The sequence below is a fragment of the Hylobates moloch genome, unplaced genomic scaffold (assembly GCF_009828535.3).
Source record: "Hylobates moloch isolate HMO894 unplaced genomic scaffold, HMol_V3 SCAFFOLD_5, whole genome shotgun sequence".
NCBI classification, from domain to species: domain Eukaryota; kingdom Metazoa; phylum Chordata; class Mammalia; order Primates; family Hylobatidae; genus Hylobates; species Hylobates moloch.
In genome coordinates this window covers 66,349,415-66,374,378 of record NW_026652280.1, presented here as the reverse complement: position 1 = coordinate 66,374,378, position 24,964 = coordinate 66,349,415, and the positions used below count along the sequence as shown (strand labels likewise).

The window sequence follows — 24,964 nt, the reverse complement described above, 5'->3', positions numbered from 1 at the left end:
AAAAAAACACAGACTATACAAAGGGTGTGGTCCAATTCCTTCTCACCCTCTGTCAAAGCCTACCTGTTACCTGTGAGCCCATTTTGATTCCATAGCTGGAAGCCAGGGAGAAGTAATGGGGCCTCAGACTCCCAGAGTAACCCACACTAATATGCACTGTTCTCATTGTATGCAATAAATCTGCTTTCTGCATATTGAATAGAGAGATTAAAATGAATATTCACCCATCTGAAAAACTGATGCTCTATAAGCTTTTATGCTTTGCAGCCCATAAAAAGTAAATGCTTTGCTTCTGCTTTGGCTAGTGCATGTTGAAATAAATCATTCTGTTAAACAGTGGCCTTTTCTTCAGAGGGAGATGCTAAAACCTTATCAGTTTTGACAAGTCTCTGACTCCTCTCCTTTCATTCATCTCTCCTGTATGTCCTGCAATCCTTGCTCTTTTAGCTTGCAAGGTCATTTCCAATCCCTGCTAGCCCCAGTTTCGAAAGGAAGCCACACAGCCGTCTTCAATCAGATCCTCCACCCTGCCCTGACTTCTAACCCAAAGCCCAACACTTGCATTTCATATAAAGTTTTTGATGACTCATTAGTCTTCTGAGTTTTAAACAGGAAAAATGGCTGAATCAGATTTCCAGGCAGATTTTCATGACTTCTTGAATTACATACCTAAACCCTCAGTGCTGTAGAAGTCACTCCTTGCAGACGTAAGAAAAGTACAGACAAGCCATGTCCTAAAGATGTTACACACCTACAGAGCCATCCACACCACTGCTTTTTCTGGTCTACTACAAGAAGGCCCCAAAGGTTAACATGAATCCTTTACTTAGTTGGCAAATATATACTACTTCTTCCAGTTTCACCACTACATGTAGATTAGCAGCAACATATGACACAACAGAAAAAGAAAAGAAAAAAATGAGTAAGACTGTAGCAGGTGAATCTAAAGTTGTCTCTGGATCAGTGCTGAATTTCAACAAACTACACTACAAGTAGCAGTGGAACTACAACTCCCACTAAAGAATTCAATTTTACAATAAAGAGTTAGAGATGCACACGTAAGCGGATGAAAGTCCGCTCTCGTGCCTTTCTTTAACTGTCCAGGAAGCCATCTATGGATGGGGCTGGACCTTGCTTGGCTCAGGCAGGTGGGTTAAGGGACGCAGCTACACCTAGTGATCAGCTGCGGATCACAGCAGGAGCAACTGGCAGCAGGGAAGCACTCTTCAGCTGTTTCTCAGAAAGGCCGGCTACAAAGCGTTCAGGATCAATCTGTTAAAAGACATCATGATTGTTTTTATTTACCTGGAGTGTTAAATGACAGAGATGCAATGGTTGTCTTTGAGGGTTCATTGAAAAATGAGGCTCAATTTTAGGATACACATTGTCAGTACTTTAAATAAATGTCCAAGAAAAATCTTTATTATTTTTTTCTATTTTTTGAGACAGAGTCTCGCTCTGTTGCCCAGGCTGGAGTGCAGTGGCACAATCTCAGCTCACTGCAAGCTCTGCCTCCCGGTTCACACCATTCTCCTGCCTCAGCCTCCCGAATAGCTGGGACTACAGGCGCCCGCCACCATGCCCAGCTAATTTTTTTGTATTTTTAGTAGAAACAGGGTTTCACCACGTTAGCCAGGATGGTCTCGGTCTCCTGACCTCGTGATCCACCTGCCTCCGCCTCCCAAAGTGCTGGGATTACAGGCGTGAGCCACTGCGCCTGGCCGAAAAACCTTTATTTTCTATTTAGAAGGTGAGTTTATTGCCAAAGGCAAAGTTTCACATTTCCACACTACAATTCCAAATCTTACATCTACTAACTTCCAGTTCTCTCCTGAGAAAGTCCCTGTTACTTTCCATTTTAGTAGATTTTGAAACTTTTAATAAATGAATAACTTCTCAAAGTGTGGTAACTATATCTTCTTTATCTTTGCCCATTACCATCCACAAAAGGGCCGTACAAATGTAAGTGCTCAATAAATATTTACTTGAATTAAATATTTCAATAAGAATTAATAAGCACTATTAAATATTCTAATAAGCACACTGGGCTACATGCTTATTATAACAAGCCAACAAATATCTCCTATATGAAATATCAACCCAGGGAAATTTCCAGTGGCTAACCATTACAACAAAATTTAATTGTTACATTGTGGTAAGTAAAAACATTGGAAACTTTTTTATTCATTTGAGTTTTACAACTGGCTGGATTTAGTCTCTTCCCCAGTGTCTGGCCAGAGGCAACACAATTACATCATCATGTTGGTAATACTGGCCATATTAACCAAGAGGCTAAGCAGTGAATGAATGGACTAAGCAGTGGATGAATGATATTTTTACCCCCAGTTCTCTTTCAGCTCTTGTCAAGGGAGGCTGATAAGGCAGGCAGAAGATCTCAATTCTTTTAGAACAAGGGTTCTCCAATTTCAGGTCACATCAGAATCCCATGGGGGGCTTGTTCTAACACAGATTGCTGGGCCTCATCCCCAGGGTTGCGGATTCAGGATCAGAGGGTTGCAAGTCTAACAACTTTCAATGTAATGCTGATGCTGCTCGCTCAAGGACAACACTTTAAAAACTCCTCTTTCAGGGCCAGGCATGGTGGCTCATGCCTGTAATCCCAGCACTTTGGGAGGCGGAAGCGGGAGGATCACCTGAGGTCAGGAGTTCAAGACCAGCCATGGCCAACATGGTGAAACCCCATCTCTACTAAAAATACAAAAATTAGCCAGGCGTGGTGGCAGGCGCCTATAATTCCAGCTACTCGGGAGGCTGAGGCAGGAGAATCGCTTGAACTCGGGAGGCGGAGGCTATAGTGAGCCAACATCGCTCAGTTGCACTCTAGCCTGGGGGACAAGAGCGAGACTTCATCTCAAAAAAAAAACCTCCTCTTTCAGGACGTTTCTTCAACTGTGGCTACAAACCCTGACCACCCAGGGATGCTGGGGGACCTCCGTCGTGGACATCAGAATCACCACAGCTGGGCCCCAGGAAGCAGCCTTTGAAAGGAGGCCTCCAGATGCTCCCCGTGGACAGCAGGTTTTGAGAAGCACAGATTTAAACCTAGCTCACCATCAACACTGGTGCAGTTTCCCAGGCCCTCCCCAGAGCCACCTAATGTCACTGAGGCAGGATGTCACTGTGATCTACCTGCACAACTGCCACTCTTCATGGCCCTCTTTCAACTTTCCATGTGTTTCTCCTTCATAGCTAAGAGGGCACAAGGGGAGTGACCCTCCCTTGCTAAGATCTCTAGAGCTTGTCACATCCCACACCTGAGTACACAACACTTCTCTTCTCATCCTGTTTTTGTCTTTTTCTCTCACATACTCCCAGCCCCTTAATTATGCCCTGGACTTGCCAGCCGCCTCACCAATGATGGGGGCACTACAGACTAGGAAGCTTGGTGACTAAACCTTTCCTCCTCCCCACCCAAGGCAGCCCAACTTATTTTTCTCTGCTGGGTTTTTCAGAGCTACAGTGTCAACTCAGGCTTTCTGATGACTAAACTGAAAACCACCGCAGTATTTTAGGAAGCAAAAAAGCAACATCCTCTTATAATGCAAGATTTACATTATTTTGTACCTCTTTAGAATGTTTAATTTGTGAGTTGGAAAGACATTAATAATTAAACCTTCCCTCACTTATAAAATAAGCCTATTAACATGCATATTATATTCATAAAGATAGTAGGCACACTAAAAAGTGAAAGTGTAGGAAAGTTGGTTTTCAAAGAGAAGAATCTCAGAATTAAAGTAAAATGCATGGTGGACATAACCCCTAAGAAAAATTTCACTGTTGAAAAGCATAAAACTCATTAAAATGCCTGATTCCCTAAATGAAAACTAAGCCTTGGGATATTTAGATAATACATGCTCATTCTAGAAAACTTAATGAAATCTAAAACAAAAATTGAAAGAAAACAATACTTAATCTAATACATAGTTCCTCTACTGTATACAGCCTCACAATTCCTAGAATATATTACAATCCTTAGAGAATTATGAAAAATTTAAATAAAGGTATTGACTTTTCCCGAACTGTCACAGAATTGCTTAAATTCTGAAACCAACTTTTACCAAAGGCTAGGCTATGCTTCATTTATAAAGAATTTATATAATCTGAAGACATAATTCAAATTACTTGTTCATTAAAGAAAATTTGTTTTGAATTACCAAAATTATATACACACTTATCCATATATCACTGTATGTCAATAGATTCTTTTCTTAAAATCTGTAAAAATAACCCTTTGAAAACATGAGCGACTAAAACCTATAATTTTGTAGATCGGAACAATTTATTATGCTCAAGCAATTCTTCTTTACATATACAGAACACTAAGAAAGTTATAGTAATTTCTTAGCATATTTCTTTCATGCTTACTGATTTAAATTTGAAGTATTTTCATTATCAATTTTCAATCTAGTGAAAGCACCTTGAAAATGTAAAATGCTATGACTATAGTTATCTGAAAAAGAAAAAATAAACTTAACTGCTAAACAAATATATTACCACTCTGCAAAGGGTGCTTTAAAATTCTGTATTTTGAAAAAATTTCAGATTTATAGAAGACTTGCAAAAACAATACAAATTGTGCAAGTACACCCTTCACCCAGCTTCCCCCTAATGTTAACATCTTACATACACAGAGCAGAATTACCAAAGCTAAGAAATTAACATTGGTACCACACTACTAACTAAATTACAGGCTTTATTCAGATTTCTGCAGTTTTCCCACAAACATCCTTAAAATATTTTTAAAAATTAATTTCTCCACAAGAGTCCCAAATTCACAAGGTTATGTTAACATTTAATATATTTCAAATATTACTGTAGCTGAAACAAAGAGCTAAGTCTGTATTTCTATTACTGCAAACCAAAGCTTGCTTAGCAGAACTTAACACATCAAAACCATTATAAGGTAGAACTAAACACTTCATTGTATTATATATGTTGCAACTTGGCTTTTAAGAAATTGGGTCAAAGAGGAATAACTTGCCAACTCGTTGGCTTCTCACTATGCAAAAGAGAATTTCCAACAAAAGTAAAATGATTTAACTTTCTTTCTCATGTCTTAGTTATATACCATCTTACCAGTTATTTTTAGTGAACACTAAAGGCCTAGAAGATATAAAGTGAACCTCCATTATTTTGCCTAACAAATTAGAAACGGTAACGATAAAAAACAATTTTTCAGCCCGAGCACGGTGGCTCATGTCTGTAATACCAGCACTTTGGGAGGCCAAGGCAGGCAGATCACAAGGTCAAGAGATTGAGACCATCCTGGCCAACATGGTGAAAACCCGTCTCTACTAAAAATACAAAAATTAGCTGGTGGTGGTGGTGGTGCGCATCTGTAGTCCCAGCTACTCGGGAGGCTGAGGCAGGAGAATCGCTTGAACCCGGGTGGCAGAGGTTGCAGTGAGCCGAGATCGTGCCACTGTACTCCAGCCTGGTGACAGAGCAAGATTCCATCTCGAAAAAAAAAAACAAACAAACAAAAAAAAAAAAACCCACAATTTTGTAATGAAATGCATCATTATAGTAAGTAATGTCATCACAGGCCCAAATCCTAATACTTTTCCAGTAAGTTTAGCATTCTATTTCTGATGTCTGGTATACAAATCACATGTAGTCCAGCTCTAGAAATGGTTAATTAACAATCTTAACAATTCCAAACCCATTCCAAAAGAGGACAGGAGAGCACTGCAGAAGGCAAAGAGCAGAGTGCCTTGTGTAGATGATATCTGAGTTATACAAAAACCCTTGACTGATTATATTTATAAACCCTCATGATTAGTCCATTGGCCTAAAGAGAACCCAGTGTGGAAAAGGCAAGCCAAGTCTAACTTTTAACAGTTATTTCTCTCTCTCCATTTTATTATATATTGGTCCATTCACACACAATTTGAATATGTGCAAATGATCAGGATTCTCATTAGTGATTTATTCAACAAATAGTAATGCCTGTGACATCCAAGGATCTATGAGAAATGTTTTGTGAGAAAGTCAGAAGAAAACGAAAATTGGTTTTGCCCTCAGGGAGCTTACAATCTAGCTCTTCTAGCTCTAAAATTTATTCTCATGTCAAGTCAAAAGCAGCCAATTACTACAATTTCTGGAAGAAACATAAAAAAGAAATGTGTCAATGCCACTCCTAGCGTTCAGAATTAACTTCCTCAACATACAAAAACAAAAAACAAAACCCTGATTCACACCTGTACTACCTAAACGCAATATGGAGAGAAAAGTAATGAAGTGAAACATATCTGATCCTTGCATATATGAAATTTGCCAACTTCACTTTTCACTTTTTTTTTGAGACGGATTCTCACTCTGTCACCCAGGCTGGGGTGCAGTGGTGCAATCATAGCTCACTGCAACCTCGAACTCCTGGGCTCAAGCGATCCTCCTGCCTCTGCCTCTAGAGCAGCTGGAACTACAGGCACACGACACCACATCCAGCTAATCCAATTTCACATTTTTTAAAGTTCAATGTTTCTGAGGCATGGCTTGGATGCTGCCCTTTACTAACTAGCATGCCAGGATAACTCTGGCTTTCTAGATAGAAAAGAAAACACATTTCACTTAATGGTATGATAACTCAAACAAATAGATATATTTCTTCCAAATGAAAAATCAGGTTAAATTTTAGTAGAAGTCTATTTTGGCTTGACTGATCATTTACGTCAGCCTTAACAAGGACACGGGTCAGTACGACTGAGGCTGAAATCCTTTTTGGTGATGAGGAACCCATGGTTTAAATAAGCAATATAAATATTTGTTTCCACTCCCTTGTACACAATTTAAAAATCCATCCAAATGATATTTGACACAGCTTAACTTTAAACAAATCCCAAGCAGGGAGTTACGGATCTTAATAAAGAGAAAACCATCACTAGGGCTCTCATACTTAGCTTCTAATATTAATGAGTTACAAGCCTCTCAAATTGTACTCTATTATTCACTAATAAGAACACAGACCAAATTCTGCATCAGTTTTATAATCAGACGACAGTGCATCATTGTGTTAAATCCTCTGGAGCACCAGGCAGTTAGGGAAACACAAAACTTGGAGAAAGGATATTTCTGTATTGAAGTTGATGCTTTGGGTTTCAAAACCTACAAGTTCCACTCCTTCTCTGAGGCCAACTGTGATCAAGGGTCCTGCAGATCAGCAACACACAAGACACAACTAATGTGCCTGTGAGTCCAGAGCTCCAGCAGCCAATGGTCCTGGACCCCAAGAAAATAAAAAGATTTCCACGCACCGGAGTACCAAAGGTTTTTACTGCTTAAAATATGCTCTTTACTGTTTATGAAAGTCCCCTTCATTACATTCTTAAAAAGCCCAACTTACTCATTCAACTCACTTGTTCCCAAACGCAGAGACCTATTTTGCAAAAACCAAGTTTAAGACCAAAGAGCAGGCTTTTTTAATTAAAAGAAAAAGAAAGCCCAACGCCCCCACTGCATGTGGACCTTAATGAAACTAATCTAATAAACACTAGAAAGAAGGTGTGCAAATGGGCCAGCATTTGCGTCTATCCACCTGGGTCATCCAGGTAATAAAGGTGATCCTGGTTGTAAACCCCTGTGACAGGGTGCCAGGTTCGGCCCCACGCCGGACCCCCGACTCCGATCCACAGATCCTCTCCGTGAGGGGTTCCTCTGGGCTTAGAACGCCCCCGCGCGCGCGTGCAGGCACACACGCGAACACACTCACAGGCTTGCTCGCACACCGCCAGTGTCTCTCCTTCCCACCTGGGACCCCCGGGCAGCCGGGCTGGAGGAACAAGTTGCCGCTGGCCGCGGCGCTCCGCTAGGGGGCCGAGGGTGGGGAGGGGGAGCCCAGCGGGGCGCAGGGCAGTGGCTGCCAAGGCCTGGGGACCTGCCCGCTTCCCTCCGCGGCCGCCAAGCCCTACGGCTGGGACCGGCGAGGAACTCCCCCCGGCCTCTCCGCAGACGCTGCACGACCGCGGGGACCCACCAGGGTCGCCAGCCGCGCCGGGCAGGGGGCGACAGGGAGGGCAGGGCACCGGGAGATCGCCGCCGCCGGAGCGGCCGCCAGGTCCCGGCGATCGCTGCGGGCGCAGCCGAACACCGGTGGCCTGGGCCCGGCCGCTGCTCGGGGTCGGCGGGGACTGCGCAGCGCCTACGCCAGGCGGCCCGGCGGCTGCAACTGGGAACTTCAAGCAAAGTTTTCTGCTGTTCCTTTAGCAGCCGGCCAGGGACTCAGAGTGCAAGCCGCCCAACCTTCAGCACTAGCCCAGGCCGCGGAAGGACGGGGGCCGAGCTGGGAGTCCCGGTCGGGGAGCTCGCCCTTGGGGTCCGTCCGCTCCGCCCGCCCGAGGACTGGGCGTCTGCCAGCCCCACGGCCCCTCGCCCAGCGCCCGGCTCACAGGCAGAAGCAGTGTCCGGCCCGCTGCGCCCCCCGCTCGGCCCCGACGCCAGCCTTAGGGCTCTACCACCAGGGAGATGCCGGCGTCCCGGGCGTCCCGCGCCGGCCCCCGCGCCTCGGGGGCGGCAGAGGCGGTCCAGCTTACCTGAGAACGTCTCACCCGCCGCAGTTAGCAAAAGTCCGGCCAAAGTCGCCAGGCAAGTCCCAAGTCTCCTCATGGTGCTGAGTGCGCGCCGGGCCGCTCCCCGGCGGCGGTGGGTGGGCGCGCGAGGGCGGAGGGGGCCGGGAGCTTTGGTTCCGAGGCAGCGAGGAGAGACGGGTAAACAGCAGAGCGCTAAGCCAAGCCCCCAAAGTGCCAACACTTGCAGAAGTCCGAACTCCAGCGGCTCCAGGGGCGCGGGCACAGGGTCCTGGGTCCTCCTCCCCTGTCCCTGGCCCCACTCGGCGTCTGGCGCCGCTGTCAGAGGGAGCGGAGGGCGAGCCCGCGGAGCCAAAATCTTCCCTCGGTTCCGGTAGCTGAGCTCGCCGCCTCTCGCCTTCCCCTGCCCGGGACCCGGGACCCGAGCTGCCGGCCGTGGCCGTGGCGGTGGCCGTGGCCGTGGCCGCGCGCGTCCCGCCCGCCGCCTCTCCACAGGCAGCCCCAAGCCCAGCCCCGGGCGGCGGCGCGCCGATGACCGAGCCCGCGCCGGCTGCGCGCGGGGCTCTTGCTCCCCGACTGACTGGTGGTGCCCCGCAGGCCGGCTGAAGGGAGCGCTCACGTCACGGCCGCCCGGCGCTGCCGCGGCCCGCTAGAGGGCGTGAGCGCCCGCGCCCCGCCGGCCCGCGCCCGAGCGCCTCCCGGAGCTCGGCTGGGGGCGTCCCCGCGGCCACCGCCACTACCGCCGCCGAAGCGGGCGTCAGCCGCACGGGGAGGAGCGGACACCGGGCTCCCCCCGCCCACCTCCTCGCCCCGGCCGCGTCTTCTATTTTGGTAGCTGGCTCTGGGGAGGGTGACTGTGGAAGAGGCTGCGCCGCCGCCAGAAGTTTGTCCCGGGTCACGAGCCGCGAGTAGTTTGTGAGCGCGGCCGGGCGGGACCAGCGGCCTGCGACCCCGCGGGCGCGGCCGGGCGGCTTCGAGCCTGGCGCCGGACGGCGATGTCACCGCACAGGGCCAGCTGCACCCGGAGTCGCCGGGCCTGCGCTGCTCGGCGGCTGCGGGAAAAGCGAGCCAGGCGATCGCAAAGGTTCCGGAGGGCTGCGAGCTTCTCTGCGCCGCGGGCGGAGCGAAGTTGGCGGGCGCCGGGAGATGGCGCGGGAGCCGGGAGCGCCGAGCCCCGCGATCGCCAGCCTGCTCCCGGCCGGGCCCGCGGGGTACACGCCGCTGGCCCGGAACACTGTCGCCCGGGAAGCAGGGCGCGCTTCTGCTGTTCTGCCTCCTCATCATGCCTTGGTGTCCCGTGTGGGCCCGAAGCGAGCCGCAGGCAGTACACGGAAGGCGGTGGTCACACCAGAACCAGGGTTTGGACATAAACCGTGATTTCTGTATCTGGTGCAAAGTGCTGAGAAACGGGAGAAAGAGAAGTGGGGAGTGAATCAAGTAATGTCTTGAAATATTTTAGTTTTACGATTTTGGGTCTGAGTGAATAAAAAAACCTTACAATGCTTCAGCAAAAAATAAATTTTTTATTTTAATTGTAAATTTTTTTGTAAGTGAGCCTTCTCTCTTCCAGAGAATAAGCACATTGAGCCAGCACCAACCAGACAGCTGTAAGCTCCTGGCCTAGCTAACTGAACTCAATAGAAGGCTTGGGAAGAGGTTAAATTAGGAACCAAAGTAACTGAGTGACAGGGTTCTAGCAATGATTCTGGCTAGAAGGCAAACCGGTGATACAGAGGCACCCAGGAGTTCTCCTGCACTTTTTCCACAAGAGGGGTCCTCTGCTTAGTGCTCACTGGTTTCTAGTGCTTATAAACACGTAAAAAATAAATGGATTCCACACTCATCTTGACCCTGTTCTCCAATGTACACCAGAACCAAGAAAGATAGAGCTGTCATCCTCCCAAGGCAAATTTGGGGACTAGAAGACTTTGGCCTTTAGTGTAGCAACCAACACTCCTCTTACTTCAGGAAGCCCATTTACTAGATACCAGACCTGCTCTTTAGAAGCCTCTATATTAATCATTTACTTGTTAATATGAGCTTACATTGTCCTGCCACTTCTCCCGACTATATGCTTATGGAACCTTATCTTTAATTGTGAAATGAACATTGAAATATCAGAAAGGAAGCAATGTCTTCAAGATCAGCAAGTGAGGATGGTCAAATCTGCAACCCGGGCTTTCCATTTTGATGTACTTGTGTTCTATGCTGCAGTTCAAATTTGCTTTTTTTAAAAAAACAAAAATAATAATAGACTTTCCAATGGAGTTTTTCTGCTAGTGGGAGGACAGAGGTGGAAGCTAGGGGGATAAAAGTTGATCTAATCACTTTGCTTCAGAGTAACTTCTTTAAATTAAGTGAAGTTAATATTAGGGTAGGATTTCATTTGCAAAGTATTTTATTCTTTCAGCAAATATCTACTGAGTTAATACCGTATGTCAGGCACTGTGCTAAGTACTGGAGGTTGTCTTAGGCTGGGCTCCCTCAGAAACAGACCTGGAGGTTAGGATTTAACTATAAGTGGTTTTGAATTGGGGAAGTGATCCCAGAAAGCACTATAAGGAAGGTGAGACAGCAAGACAGAGAAAAAAAAAAAGCAGACATCGATATGGGATGTGTCAATAAGCAGGTTACCACTGTGGGCAAGGGAAACTCAATCCCCCGGTGGGGGGATGATGAAGAGCGGGATGGAAGAGGAAGGGGCCACACTACGGACCTGCCACTCAGGCAGTAGACAGAAATCCCTGCCAGTACTCCAACTGCTGCTGCCACAGGACTCCCCGTGTTAACCTCTACAAACCCTGTCCCTTCTGCCTGTTACTTAAAGCTTAGTGGGAGGGTCTGTAAATTTCAATTACCCCTGTTCTCTATCTTTACAATGTTAAGTTGACTCTACCCTTTGCAGCCTTCCATCCACATTTCAAAGGGTGGTGGGATTTTTGCCAGCAGCTTCTGCCCTCTCAATTCATGACAACTATTGTTAGTTTACTCCCTCTTACAGGTAACTGGTCAGAGCAGCCTTTGAGCCTAAATGGAAGTCCTCTGCTGAAATGAATGGATTGGACTTCTTCCAAGGAAGGGATGCTGTAGGAATCCTCCCAGTGGGACATTCGCTTTGACTTGTTTTTTCAGCAGTAGAGATTTAGTTTTAACCACATTTCACTCCTGACTTACTGGGGACAATAGTGACATTTGCAGAATGGCTGCTCAGAGTTAGGGGTGCTGTCAGGCCAGCCCCTGACATTGGTAGGCTTGGGCAAGAGTACAAATGCATAGCCACTTACCACATGCCTAATATTTCAAAGTTATTAATCAAGCTGGCAAACTACTATATATGTTCCTACCTTGACACATACAACAATCAAATTGAAAGATCTACAGATTTTATATGACAAAAAGCAAAATATCAGCAACTGAATTATGCATATCTGCTAGACATTATACATATCTAGATTTTCTTTGATAGGCTATATGGATAAGTAATAAAATAAAGATACACGATTCATATATATTTATTCTATACAATTGACATTTCTCTTTAGTAAAATCGCTGTGTTGTTCTAATCGAGATTTTCACTTAATTTGTGTTACATTGACAGCAGTGATTGAAAGCTTTGCTGTTCTGTATGGTAGCACCTAACAGCATTTCAGGTGTTCTGTTCCTCAGTGGCACTAGCTACATTTCAAATGCTCAGTAGCTTCATGTGGCTAGAGCTACTGTATTGTACAACATGGAGAGAAAACAAGTCCATCATCGTAGAAAGCACTACTGAACAACATTGATCTAAAAAATTCATCTATTCAGGCCCCATGTGGTGGCTCACACCTGTAATCCCAGCAACTGAAGAGGCAGAGGCCAGAGGATCACTTGAGGCCGGGATTTCTAGACCAGTTTGGACAACATGGCAAGATCCTGTCACTACAAAACAATTTTTTAAATAGTCAAACATGGTGGCTTATCCCTGTAGTCCCACCTACTCAGGAGGCTGAGGCTGGAGAACATTTGAGTCTAGGAGTTTGAGGTTGCAATGAGCTGTGCACTCTACACTCCGTCTGGGTAAAGAATGAAATCCCAATTCTAAAAAATAAATAAATAAAGGATTAATGTAGCCAAATCATACAAAATGTTTGTACTTACACCACAAATGTAAATTCCTTTTTTATTTCAGAAAATTAGAATTACTTTTCTATAGTTGTTAAGTTTTCTTTCAAATGATTTAAAGTTATCTATTAGAATTAAAATACAAAATACAAATTATGACAATGAATATAAACATTGAAATAAAAGTTATTTTTTTAAAGCATAAACATTTTATTTAATATTTGGAAATTTAATTACACCTTATTAATGTATAAATAAAACATAAACTTCTTAGTAATTCTAGCATTCATTGTCCACCTGGTTGCTAACATAAATAATCAGTATTATGTTTCATGTGTTATAACTTCATATCTACCATTTTAACAGAAACATTAATTAGTTAATTTTGCAAAATATTGGCCAATCACCATGTTCAACTGCATGCAAATACTATACTGCCGTATGACTTCTTCCAGAACCATGAATTGGAACAAAAAGAGAAGCAAGAAAATGGATGTTTGGCATTGCTAGGAAACCCTCATTATTTAAGACTGTATGATATGCTTGCTATCTAAAAGGAAGGTTTTGACAGTTTAATTCATTTGACTTTTCTTTTAATCAAGCGCCTCCACTATACATCATCCACATGTTTAGGAGCGTCCATCTTCCATGTCAGCAGCAGCACACCCTGCAAATCTTCAGGTTGTGGGATGCAGTCACCTTTGTTTCAAGGACAAGGGACTATAGGGGAGAAGTGTTTCTCTGGGGCCTAAACAGTGTTGGTTTTGAAAGCAAAAGTTCAGGGTAATGTTTTATGCAGTCTTTAACGCTGAGCACCAGACCCCTACTGACAGAAGTGGCTGTATGTTCCTTAATAAATTTATTTTTATAGGTTCGTGATGCCCAGGGCAGGAGCCCATCCTGCCAGTCGGTGGGCCAAATTGCTGGCTGTACTTGTGCAGTGCTGGGGCCTGGCAATAGTAACTCTGCTCTTGAGATTTGTCCAAACCCCATTAAAGTCAAAATGTAAATACAGAAATGAAAACTGATCTAACCATAACACATCCCTACCTATCCAAAACGTTATGTTGAATTAGTAGGTTAAACCCATGTGGCAAGTTCCTAAGCTAGCTGAAGTATTTGCCAAGAAGCGTGGACAAAATGATCATTTAGATACCTCCCAAGGTCACTCAATTGTAACCTGATGGAAAAGGAAAAGACTGTCATTGTTTCCATTGCTCGTGTTTTCTTATCTAAGCCTTGCTGAAATGATTACTTCCCACTTTTAGATGCATGTTGGGATTATGAAAGTGTGGTTTGAGAGAAATGGAAAATGTAAATAAGCATTCTTGTATAGATTTCCAAAATGATATATTCAAGGATGGCAAGTTGTAGGAATAGAAGGTAGGAGGATGAAAGGAAGGGAAAAAGGGAGGGAAGGAGGGAAGGGAAGAAGGAAGGAAGGGATAAAAGAGAGAGCTAGCACTATCTAGAGTCCAACTTCATTTGAATCCCAACTGTGTGAGTTAAATGAGTTCATTTCCACTTCCTGACTTGTAGAAATGGAATTATATGTGAAAGCTCTGTGTAAACTCTAAGGCGCTGAGCAAACTTGATTATTTATTATGTTGATCTCTGATTAAGCAAAGCTGGGAGTGAGTAGTGCCTCATCCCACTCCCCACCCATCTCGCCCCCGTTATTCTTTCCCTCAGAGGACAGTGCAGGCATGTGCAGCAGTGGGGCCTCGGCCACGTGATATGCAGATCCCTGTCCTTGTGCACACGCACGATTTGTGTCGACTTTACTTAGCTTTAGGCATGAGAGGAGCAAATAGAACTTTTCACCCAGGACTGACTTCACTTCACAGCTTCCCTCACCTTTTGAAAGTGTATACATGAAACCAGGGAAAATGGAATGAAAATGAAAAACACATCATTAGTTTTTCACAGGGGTCAGAAGAAACCAGGTCATTTAAACTGTCACCAGCGAAGCCCTGTTTCACCTGAACAAATGACAAAAAGGGAGCAGGTGCCCTTTTTTGTGGCTGTTCATATCCTACCTAAGGTCAGAACCTGTCACTGACAAAAGGCAAAGCTCATCCAAGCATAGTTCAAAGCCACTTTTGTATAAAGGCTTAAACTACTAGGATGAATTTTTTAGATGCCCCAGGAAGTCCTTTTCGTGGCCTGATTAAAAGCAGAGAGGTAATAGGTTTTAGTTCTTTGCTTTGCTCACATTACCCACAGAATATAAATTAATCTCTGCATTGTTGGTACTGAGGCAGTGTATTGCATATTCTTTTTTATGTTATGAAGATGTTATCAGCCTCTCAAACTGTGTGACACTGGGAAATTCACTTAACCTCTCTGTGTTTCAGTTTCCTTATCTGTAAAACAAAGATAATCGGTGTCCACACTTCACAAAGTTGTTGTGAGGATTAAATAATAACGTGATAAGTATTGTAATAAAACAGTAGTTCCTGGCTGGGTGCAGTGGCTCATGTCTATAATCGCAGCACTTTGAGAGGCCAAGGCAAGAGGGTCACTTGAGCCCAGGAGTTTGTGACCAGCCTGGGCAACATAGTGAGACCCTGTCTCTATACAAAATAAATAAATAATTAGCTGGGCATGGTGGCCACACCTGTGGTTCCAGCTACTTTGAAGGCTGAGGTGGGAGGATCACTTGAGCCCTGGAGTCACAGCTACGGTGAGCCATGATTGCACCACTGCACTTCAGCCTGGGCGACAGAGCAATACCTTGTCTCAAAAAAACATCAGTACCTGGCACATCATTAGTGATGTAAAAGTTGTTGTTGTTGATGATATTAACCATTGATTTTTAAATTAAATACTAGAGAGAGCCGACCATGCACAAACTCCATGCTGGGGTTCTATATGTGTGCGGATGGGTTGGAAATATTTAACTGGGCCCAGTTACCATTTAGATGGGAAGACTTTCCAATAGATGTTCCTGTCCTTTCTCATCACACTCTTCTTTCTGGGCATAATGAGTTTATATCAGCTGCCAGACTTCAGCACCAGACCAGTAAAACTGCATGATTTATCATGGCAGGCCCTTAGTGTTTCTCCATCTACAAAATGAGAATAACTCCTGTGCTGTCTACCTTCACTGTGTTGTAGAAGAGCCAATGACAGTGTGTGTGAAAGTTCTTTATAAACAGGGAAAGCCTATGCACATGGAAGGTAGTATACTGGGGCCTCAATTACTAGACTTCGATTGATGAATATGGATGATCTAAGATCTATGACAGAGTTTCTCATGAAGCTCTTTTAATTAATTGTATCAAATAGGACTGAAAGTTCACAATTTACACATAGGTCATATTTTTATAAAAATCTTTTTCTGACTGGAACTTTTACCTATTCGCTATTTTAGGTAAGATGACTAGGAAGGTTGATAATCTCTAAAAATTCTCCTTTTAGTCACGGGATCAGTAGCAGGGCAGATCTTACAAGGCAATCTCAATATACGGTACCAGAAAATATGAGTATTACAGACATGTCTGAGCCTGTGTTCCTAGAAACCAGGAGACCCAGGAAATGACCTGCTGGAAGGTCCCCGGCACCAGTCAGATCCCCTCTGAGAGTTGCTTTGTATACCCTGCTGGGGACAGCCCAGGTCTCCTGGTGACTTCCTTGATCCAAATGCGGGCAGAACACCAAGGCTGCCTGACACCGAGGCCCCCTGGGGCGACAGGTCACGCTGTACCCTCTCCTTCCACTCTTGCATCCTGAACTAGGGGAAACAACTCCCTACACAAAAGCAGTCTTCTGACCAGAATAGTCTAACTGCCCTGTCCCTTGGGGAAAGGAGAGCCCGGATCAGGCTTTTTACTGTCCGGAAGCAGGGTTCCATCTACAAGACCAGCGACTGCAGCCACTGTATAGACATAGTAACCACCTGCCCACACACATATTGGCAGTGGTTTTCAGGCTGGTTAATCATCTATTGAAAAAGCAAAAAGCCAATTTATGAAGATTTTATCAGAGCCCTCTGGAGGTCACTGTACAATCTCTCTACTTTTGTTTAAGTCTCCAAGAAGTACTAGAAGAAAATGGTTTCTGCAAACTTTTTGGAGCTGGGAAGTTTTAGAGATCTGCTGGCTCACTCAGAGAGTGTGAAATGACACTTCACTGTTTGAATCACAGTCAGTTCAAAGGCACAGGCGGCAGCTCACCAAGTAGCAGCTACTTTCCACGTGAGGGTTCATTAAAGGAGAGAGCGTCTGTCTGTGTGTCCCTCTTTTTGCCCAGAGCCTTTGAACTAACATTTCATATTAGTTCTTGTGCCTTTGAAACAACTGTTTTCCTCAGAACACATTTTGGAGGTTCGTCAGATTTTCCAAAACTCAGGGTGGAAATTATTGTACTTTATCATGTTCCCATGGATTTGTAGTTCCTTTTTATTTTACTTGCTTTAAAACAAATCCTTGGAAGTTGATAGGTATGTTTGTTAAAACTCAGCTTGACTAATACTATTAAGAAACGTTATGCTAACAATGTCTTTCCTACCTCAGATTAAATTATTGCAACAATGGTGTCCTAGGTCCTGTGATCTGTAATAAGGCTAGGTTTCCAACAGAATATGAAAAAAAAACATTTCAATACTAACATCAAAGAAAAGATCATCTTTAGTCTCTCTTCATCTTTGATATTTTAAAGTTTCCAAACGTTGTGGTTGGAATTGACAATTTCTAGACAGTCATTACTGTCAAGATGAGACAAACTGTAGAGGAAAACATTCAAACTTATCTCAGTATGTTTTTTAAGCTAACATTTACTGAGTTCTTACTATGAAGGAAGCATTTTGCTAGGGCATTAAACCTCTGTAAGTCATGTACAGTTTTGATGCCCATTTTAGAGATGAGGAGACTGAGGCTTAAAGCTAGAATGACTTAAATGTTATAAAGATAAGGCAGCATAATTACGCCACAGTCACTAAGCTAGTAGTAACTGGTAGAGCTGTGATTTGTAGGCAAATATTCTAATTTCCAGAGCTCCCTTTCTTACCCATTCTGCTGTATTTTCCATCTCCATCTTTGTCACTTTTCCTACCATAAACTCACCATCAAATTGTTGTCTAACTTGCCATCCACTGGCCACATGCTACACTGATCTAGTTAGATAATGATCTAAAACCTCCCATCTAAATTGTATTCATCCATCAAAGATGTATAAGTTAGGACTGAGATAATCTGTGCGTAACAGAAAACCCAGCCAACACTGGGGTAGAACATTGGTTAAGGGCACACTGCCTGTTTTCAAAGTCCAGCCTTTCGACTTGCTGAGTTACTTGGGTAAATTATTCAACCTTTCCATGCCTCAGCTTCCTTATCTAAGGATTGGGATAACAATGGTAGTCACTGTTTAAGGTTCATATGAGGATTAAATATGAATTCATGTAAACTACCTAGAAAGTGCTAGAAACATTTGCTGTAATCATTATTTAAACCAATAAACGGGTTTAGTTTCTCACATTAAAAAAAAATCTGAGGTAGGCAGTCCAGGTGGTGCAGCCACATCACAAAGCCAGGAAGGAACCAGGCTCCTTCTGTCTCCCTGCTTGGACATTTCCTGCATGTCGGTTTCATTCTCTGGGATGTAAAATGTAAGTACCTCCTTCAGCATTCCAGACAGAAGAAAGAGGAAAGGCAAGGAACAAAAATGACTTATTCCAGTGGCCTTTGGCTTTTATTCCAGAAGGGAAGGCCTCCCAAAGGTTTTCTCCTACAGATCATTAGCCACAATGATGTCCTATGGTCATGCTTGCTTCAGTGGAGGGGGGAAGTTTAGTCCTTCATTTTCCTCTCCAGTGGAGGAAGGCAGGGGAGAATGGGACTGGGAATGGGTGTTGAGTGAACTGACCTTCAGTACCGCCCAGCAGGCCCAGCTCAAACCCCGCCTACTTGTCTTTCCCAATTATCAACATTACCTATGCCATTTCTTTGGCACTAATTTTTGGTTCTCTCTGCCTAGGAACAATACTTTTGCATAGTTGGTTTCTTCTCAACCTTCAGGTTCCAGTTAATGTCTTCTCCTCAGAAAGGGATTCTCTAGCCACCCATTGAATACATGTCCCTCCTCTTACTCTCTTAATTAGCACTCTGTTTATTTCCTTTATAATGCTTAATTCAATTTTCAGGGTGAGAGAGAGAATATCTGTTGTATTCCTGATAAGCAGGGCTTTCTCCCTGCCCATGGTATACAACTATGGCCCTCGTAAGAGGGCAGGGTACTATCACCTCAGGAAGGAGGATATACTGTGGAAGCCCACATCAGAGAGGATGTGGAAAACCATCCCCTTCCTACTGCAGTAGATAACTGAAAGAATAAAGGAAATGAGCTGGGCACGGTGGCTCACGCCTGTAATCCCAGCACTTTGGGAGGCTAAGGCGGGCCAAGGAGGGCAGATCACGAGGTCAAGAGATTGAGACCATCCTGGCCAACATGGTGAAACCCTGTTTCTACTAAAAGTACAAAAATTAGCTGGGCGTGGTGGCACACACCCGTAGTCCCACCTACTCAGGAGGCTGAGGCAGGAGAATCACTTGAACCAGGGAGTCAGAGGTTGCAGTGAGCTGAGATCTTGCCACTGTACTCCAGCCTGGCAACAGAACGAGACGCCATCTCAAAAAAAAAAAGAAATGAAATTAGAGCTAAGGGGTCAGGCATCAATGCAGATCTGTCCAAGAATATCAGGATTCATGGCCCACCTTTAGAGAATAGTCTGAGAAGGTGGCAGAGTGCTCAAAGAAATCCCAAGTTCAATATGGCACTAATTTAACTAGGTCAGGCATAGTAATTCCATAGCTGTACCGGGCAGTAGCTAGATGTTGAATGAATGACTGAATGAATTATTCTGAAAGATCATTTTGATGGGATGTGACTATTTTGATGGGAACTGGGATCTTGGCCTCACTACAATGTAGCTACAATGTGATGTTTTGCTTCCCCGGAAAGATGATGACCTCTTTAAGGCAGAGACTGTCTTTTTCTTCTTTGCATCCCCTTTGGGGCCTCTCACTGAGGCACTTCATGGGTGTGTGTTAATTGATTGAAAATGAGGATGAACATTAAAATAACAGAATCAGGAAGAAGCGAAGGAGTATAAGTCCCAAGGTTGCCTGCATTTTTCTTCAGAGTGAGACTTATAGCTCAGCAGAAAAAGAGAGTTACCAGCAGATGTTACAGGCAGATACTGCCTGCTTACTTCTGTGTTTCAGTACTACTTTAGGATAGAAGAATAGCCTTGAAGGTAATAAGATTCCCAGGGAACTTCTGAGATTTAAAAAATCAGTATTTAACCCTAAGCAATAGGGCTTCATGCTTAGATCATGACTTGTATCATACACGTCCTTAGCAGGGAACTAAGCTGGTGTCTTGAAATCTCAATTGAACTTTTAGGTTTCATTTTGTTTCCCTACCAAAAGATTTACTTGGATTTTTTAAACAAAAATATTTGCTTGGTAGAAATGTAGATGTCGTATTCCTGCATCATACTGTCATTTTTGTCAAATTTCACAGATATTCAATCGGCAACCAGAATCAGCCCTAGTGCCCTCTTGTTCTAATTGTCCTCTGTATGTTCAGATAGCTCCATTAGACCATGTGACTCACAGATGCTTCTTGTGGGAATTCACAGTCCTGATTCCACCCCTTGCTCTCAGTGTGACCTTGGGACACACAGGAACCTCTCTGATCCAGTTTCTACTCAGGTTAAAGGGACTAACAATACCTGTGCTTGCTGACTTGTGAAAGAATCAGAAGGATGAAATGAGATGTATGTAAAACATTTAGTATGCTGTTAGGTGCTATGTGGATGAAAATTATGTCTTATGAATATTACCATTAGCCTCTATTTTAGGCCTTTTTTATAGGAAAAGATACTGAGAGCAGAAAAGTCAAATAATTTATCAGGGCTTTGGGTTAAAGATGGCAGATTGAACTCACACTTTTACCTTTGCTTCATCCTGAAAGCTTAAAATAACAACAATAGAAGGATAAGGGGAAATGTAATTAAGCCACAAAGGCAAAGAATGCAAGAGAAGGCAACAGCAACAAACTTTTGAGAGTCGAAAAGCCGGAAAAAAAAAGAGTGGCAACTGACTCAACAGAGCAAGGAAAAACAAATCCATAGCCAGACAGCATTTGGGAGACCCAAGAAGTGCTCTGATCTGCACAAAAGAAGTGCCAGCGGCCTCAGGATTTGGAGCTTAAAGTAGGCTGCAACCAGGAGGATTGGTTAAATTTTTTTTAATGTAGTGAACTGCCCTTCCCCCAAATCATCCTTTGTCCACTTAGCTGAGGCGAGTTGAGGCCTCTTATCCACTCTGGCTGAAGATGAGAGGTTAATTCTCTGACAAAGTTTTAACAGAAGGTGTTCCCACTTGTGAAGACTCTGGCACAACTGAGGTTGGGCATGCCCTGTTGAAAATCAGTTTATGTGACAGTGCAAGTGATGGATGTTGAAACATCTCAACCCTTCTTTCCACTCACCTCTCAGAATGCTGACAGTCAGCCTTACTTCCAACTATGTGGTCAATTTTGGAATAAGTGTGATGTGGTGCTGAGAAGAATGTATATTCTGTTGATTTGGGGTGGAGAGTTCTGTAGATGTCTATTAGGTCCGCTTGGTGCAGAGCTAAGTTTAATTCGTGGATATCCTTGTTAACTTTCTGTCTCGTTGATCTGTCTAATATTGACAGTGGGGTGTTAAAGTCTCCCATTATTATTGTGTGGGAGTCTAAGTCTCTTTGTAGGTCTCTAAGGACTTGCTTTATGAAAATGGGTGCTCCTGTATTGGGTGCATATATATTTAGGATAGTTAGCTCTTCTTGTTGAATTGATCCCTTTACCATTATGTAATGGCCTTCTTTGTCTCCTTTGATCTTTGTTGGTTTAAAGTCTGTTTTATCAGAGACTAGGATTGCAACCCCTGCCTTTTTTTGTTTTCCATTTGGTTGGTAGATCTTCCTCCATCCCTTTATTTTGAGCCTATGTGTGTCTCTGAACATGAGATGGGTCTCCTGAATACAGCACACAGATGGGTCTTGACTCTTTATCCAATTTGCCAGTCTGTGTCTTTTAATTGGAGCATTTAGCCCATTTACATTTAAGGTTAATATTGTTATGTGTGAGTTTGATCCTGTCATTATGATGTTAGCTGGTTATTTTGCTCGTTAGTTGATGCAGTTTCTTCCTAGCTTCAATGGTCTTTACAATTTGGCATGTTTTTGCAGTGGCTGGTACTGGTTGTTCCTTTCCATGTTTAGTGCTTCCTTCAGGAGCTCTTGTAAGGCAGGCCTGGTGGTGATAAAAAATCTCTCAGCATTTGTTTGTCTATAAAGGATTTTATTTCTCCTTCACTTATGAAGCTTAGTTTGGCTGGATATGAAATTCTGGGTTGAAAATTCTTTTCTTTAAGAATGTTGAATGTTGGCCCCCACTCTCTTCTGGCTTGTAGAATTTCTGCTGAGAGATCAGCTGTTAGTCTGATGGGCTTCCCTTTGTGGATAACCCGACCTGTCTCTCTGGCTGCCTTAACATTTTTTCCTTCAATTCAACTTTGGTGAAGGTAATTTATAGATTCAATGCCATCTCCATTAAGCTACCAATAACTTTCTTCACAGAATTGGAAAAAACTACTTTAAAGTTCATATGGAACCAAAAAAGAGCCCGCATAGCCAAGACAATCCTAAGCCAAAAGAACAAAGCTGGAGGCATCATGCTACCTGACTTCAAACTATACTACAAGGCTACAGTAACCAAAACAGCATGGTACTGGTACCGAAACAGAGATATAGACCAGTGGAACAGAACAGAGCCCTCAGAAATAATAGCACACATCTGATCTTTGACAAACCTGACAAAAACAAGAAATGGGGAAAGGATTCCCTATTTAATAAATGGTGCTGGGAAAACTGGCTAGCCATGTGTAGAAAGCTGAAACTGGATCCCTTCCTTACACCTTATACAAAAATTAATTCAAGATGGATTAAAGACTTACATGCTAGACCTAAAACCATAAAAACCCTAGAAGAAAACCTAGGCAATACCATTCAGGACATAGGCATGGGCAAGGACTTCATGTCTAAAACACCAAAAGCAATGGCAACAAAAGCCAAAATTGACAAATGGGATCTAATTAAACTAAAGAGCTTCTGCAAAGCAAAAGAAACTACCATCAGAGTGAACAGACAACCTACAGAATGGGAGAAAATTTTTGCAATCTACCCATCTGACAAAGGGCTAATACCCAGAATCTACAAAGAACTTAAACAAATTTACAAGAAAAAAACAAACAACCCCATCAAAAAGTGGGCAAAGGATATGAACAGACACTTTTCAAAAGAAGACATTTATGCAGCCAAGAGACACATGAAAAAATGCTCATCATCACTGGCCATCAGAGAAATGCAAATCAAAACCACAATGAGATATCATCTCACCCCAGTTAGAATGGCAATCATTATAAAGTCAGGAAACAACAGGTGCTAGAGAGGATGTGGAGAAATAGGAACACTTTTACTCTGTTGGTGGGACTGTAAACTAGTTCAACCATTGTGGAAGACAGTGTGGTGATTCCTCAAGGATCCAGAACTAGAAATACCATTTGACCCAGCCATCCCATTACTGAGTACATACCCAAAGGATTATAAATCATGCTGCTATAAAGACACATGCACATGTATGTTTATTGCAGCACTATTCACAATAGTAAAGACTTGGAACCAACCCAAATGTCCATCAATGATAGACTGGTTTAAGAAAATGTGGCACATATACACCATAGAATACTATGCAGCCATAAAAAAGGATGAGTTCATGTCCTCTGTAGGGACATGGATGAAGCTGGAAACCATCATTCTCGGCAAACTATCACAAGGACAGAAAACCAAACACCACATGTTCTCACTCATAGGTGGGAATTGAACAATGAGAACACTTGGACACAGGAAGGGGAACATCACACACCAGGGCCTGTTGTGGGGTGTGGGGAGGGGGGAGGGATAGCATTAGGAGATATACCTAATGTAAATGACAAGTTAATGGGTGCAGCACACCATCGTGGCACATGTATACATATGCAACAAACCTGCACGTTGTGCACATATACCCTAGAACTTAAAGTATAATAATAAAAAAATAAAAAGAAAAGAATGCTGACAGTCAGCCTTTTCCCCTCCACATACATCAAAAATCAAGAAGCAGAAATACCATTTGACCCAGCAATCCCATTACTGGGTATATAACCAAAGGAATATAAATCATTCTATTATAAAGAGTGAACACATGTGTGTTCATTGCAGCACTATTCACAATAGCAAAGACATAGAATCAACCCAAATGCCTATCAATGATAGACTGCATAAAGAAAATGTGGTATGTATACCCCACGGAATACTATGCAGCAATAAAAAGAAACAACATCGGCCGGGTGCAGTGGCTCAGGCCTGTAATCCCAGCACTTTGGGAGGCCGAGGCGGACAGATCACGAGGTCAGGAGATCGAGACCATCCTGGCTAACATGGTGAAATCCCGTCTCTACTAAAAATACAAAAAATTAGCCAGGCGTGGTGGTACAGCACATGTAGTCCCAGCTACTCGGGAGACTGAGGCAGGAGAATCTCTTGAACCTGGGAGGCAGAAGTTGCAGCGAGCCAAGATCACACCACTGCACTCCAGCTTGGGTGACAGAGCAAGACTCCGTCTCAAAAAAAAAAAAAAAAAGAAACAACATCATATCCTTTGCAGGGACATGGATGGAGCTGGAAGCCGTTACCCTCAGCAAACTAATGCAGGAACTGAAAACCAAATACCACATGGTCTCACTTATCAGTGAGAGCTGAACAATGAGAACACGTGGACACATGGTAGGGCACAACACACAGTGGAGTCTGTCAGGGGGTTGGGGGGAGGGTGAAGATCAGAAAGAATAGCTAATGGCTCCTGGGCTTAATACCTAGGTGACGGGTTGATCTGTGCAGCAAATCACCATGGCACATGTTTACTTATGTAACAAACCTGCACATCCTGCACATGTACCCCAGAACTTAAAATAAAATTTGATGAAGAAAATAAAATAAAATAATGCCCACTTTTAAATATGAGTAGAAAACCAGAGACCCCCCCCCCACCAACAAGAAAACTGGGGAAAATCCCTAATAAAAAATAAATATGGCCAGGTGCAGTGGCTCACGTCTGTAATCCCAGCACTTTGGGAGGCCGAGGCAAAAGGATCACTTGATCCCACGAGTTCGAGGCCAGGCTGACCTACATAGTGAGATCTCCATCTCTAAAAAAGATTTTTTTTTAAATT

General features: G+C 43.6%; 1 protein-coding gene across 6 annotated transcripts in view; it reads right to left on the bottom strand.

The window, feature by feature from the left end:
* PTPRM (protein tyrosine phosphatase receptor type M) overlaps positions 1-9,138 on the bottom strand; it is an 840,314-nt gene extending 831,176 nt beyond the window's left edge. For 5 of the 6 annotated variants that reach the window (XM_058438632.1, XM_058438634.1, XM_058438633.1 and 2 more), the window contains exon 1: positions 8,550-9,138. In XM_058438632.1, the coding sequence (XP_058294615.1) occupies positions 8,550-8,622 (73 nt within the window). In that variant the 5' untranslated portion in view covers positions 8,623-9,138. The remainder of the gene's footprint in view (positions 1-8,549) is intronic. The other variant, XM_032152783.3, reaches the window with a different exon arrangement.
* Positions 9,139-24,964: the final 15,826 nt, after the last annotated feature.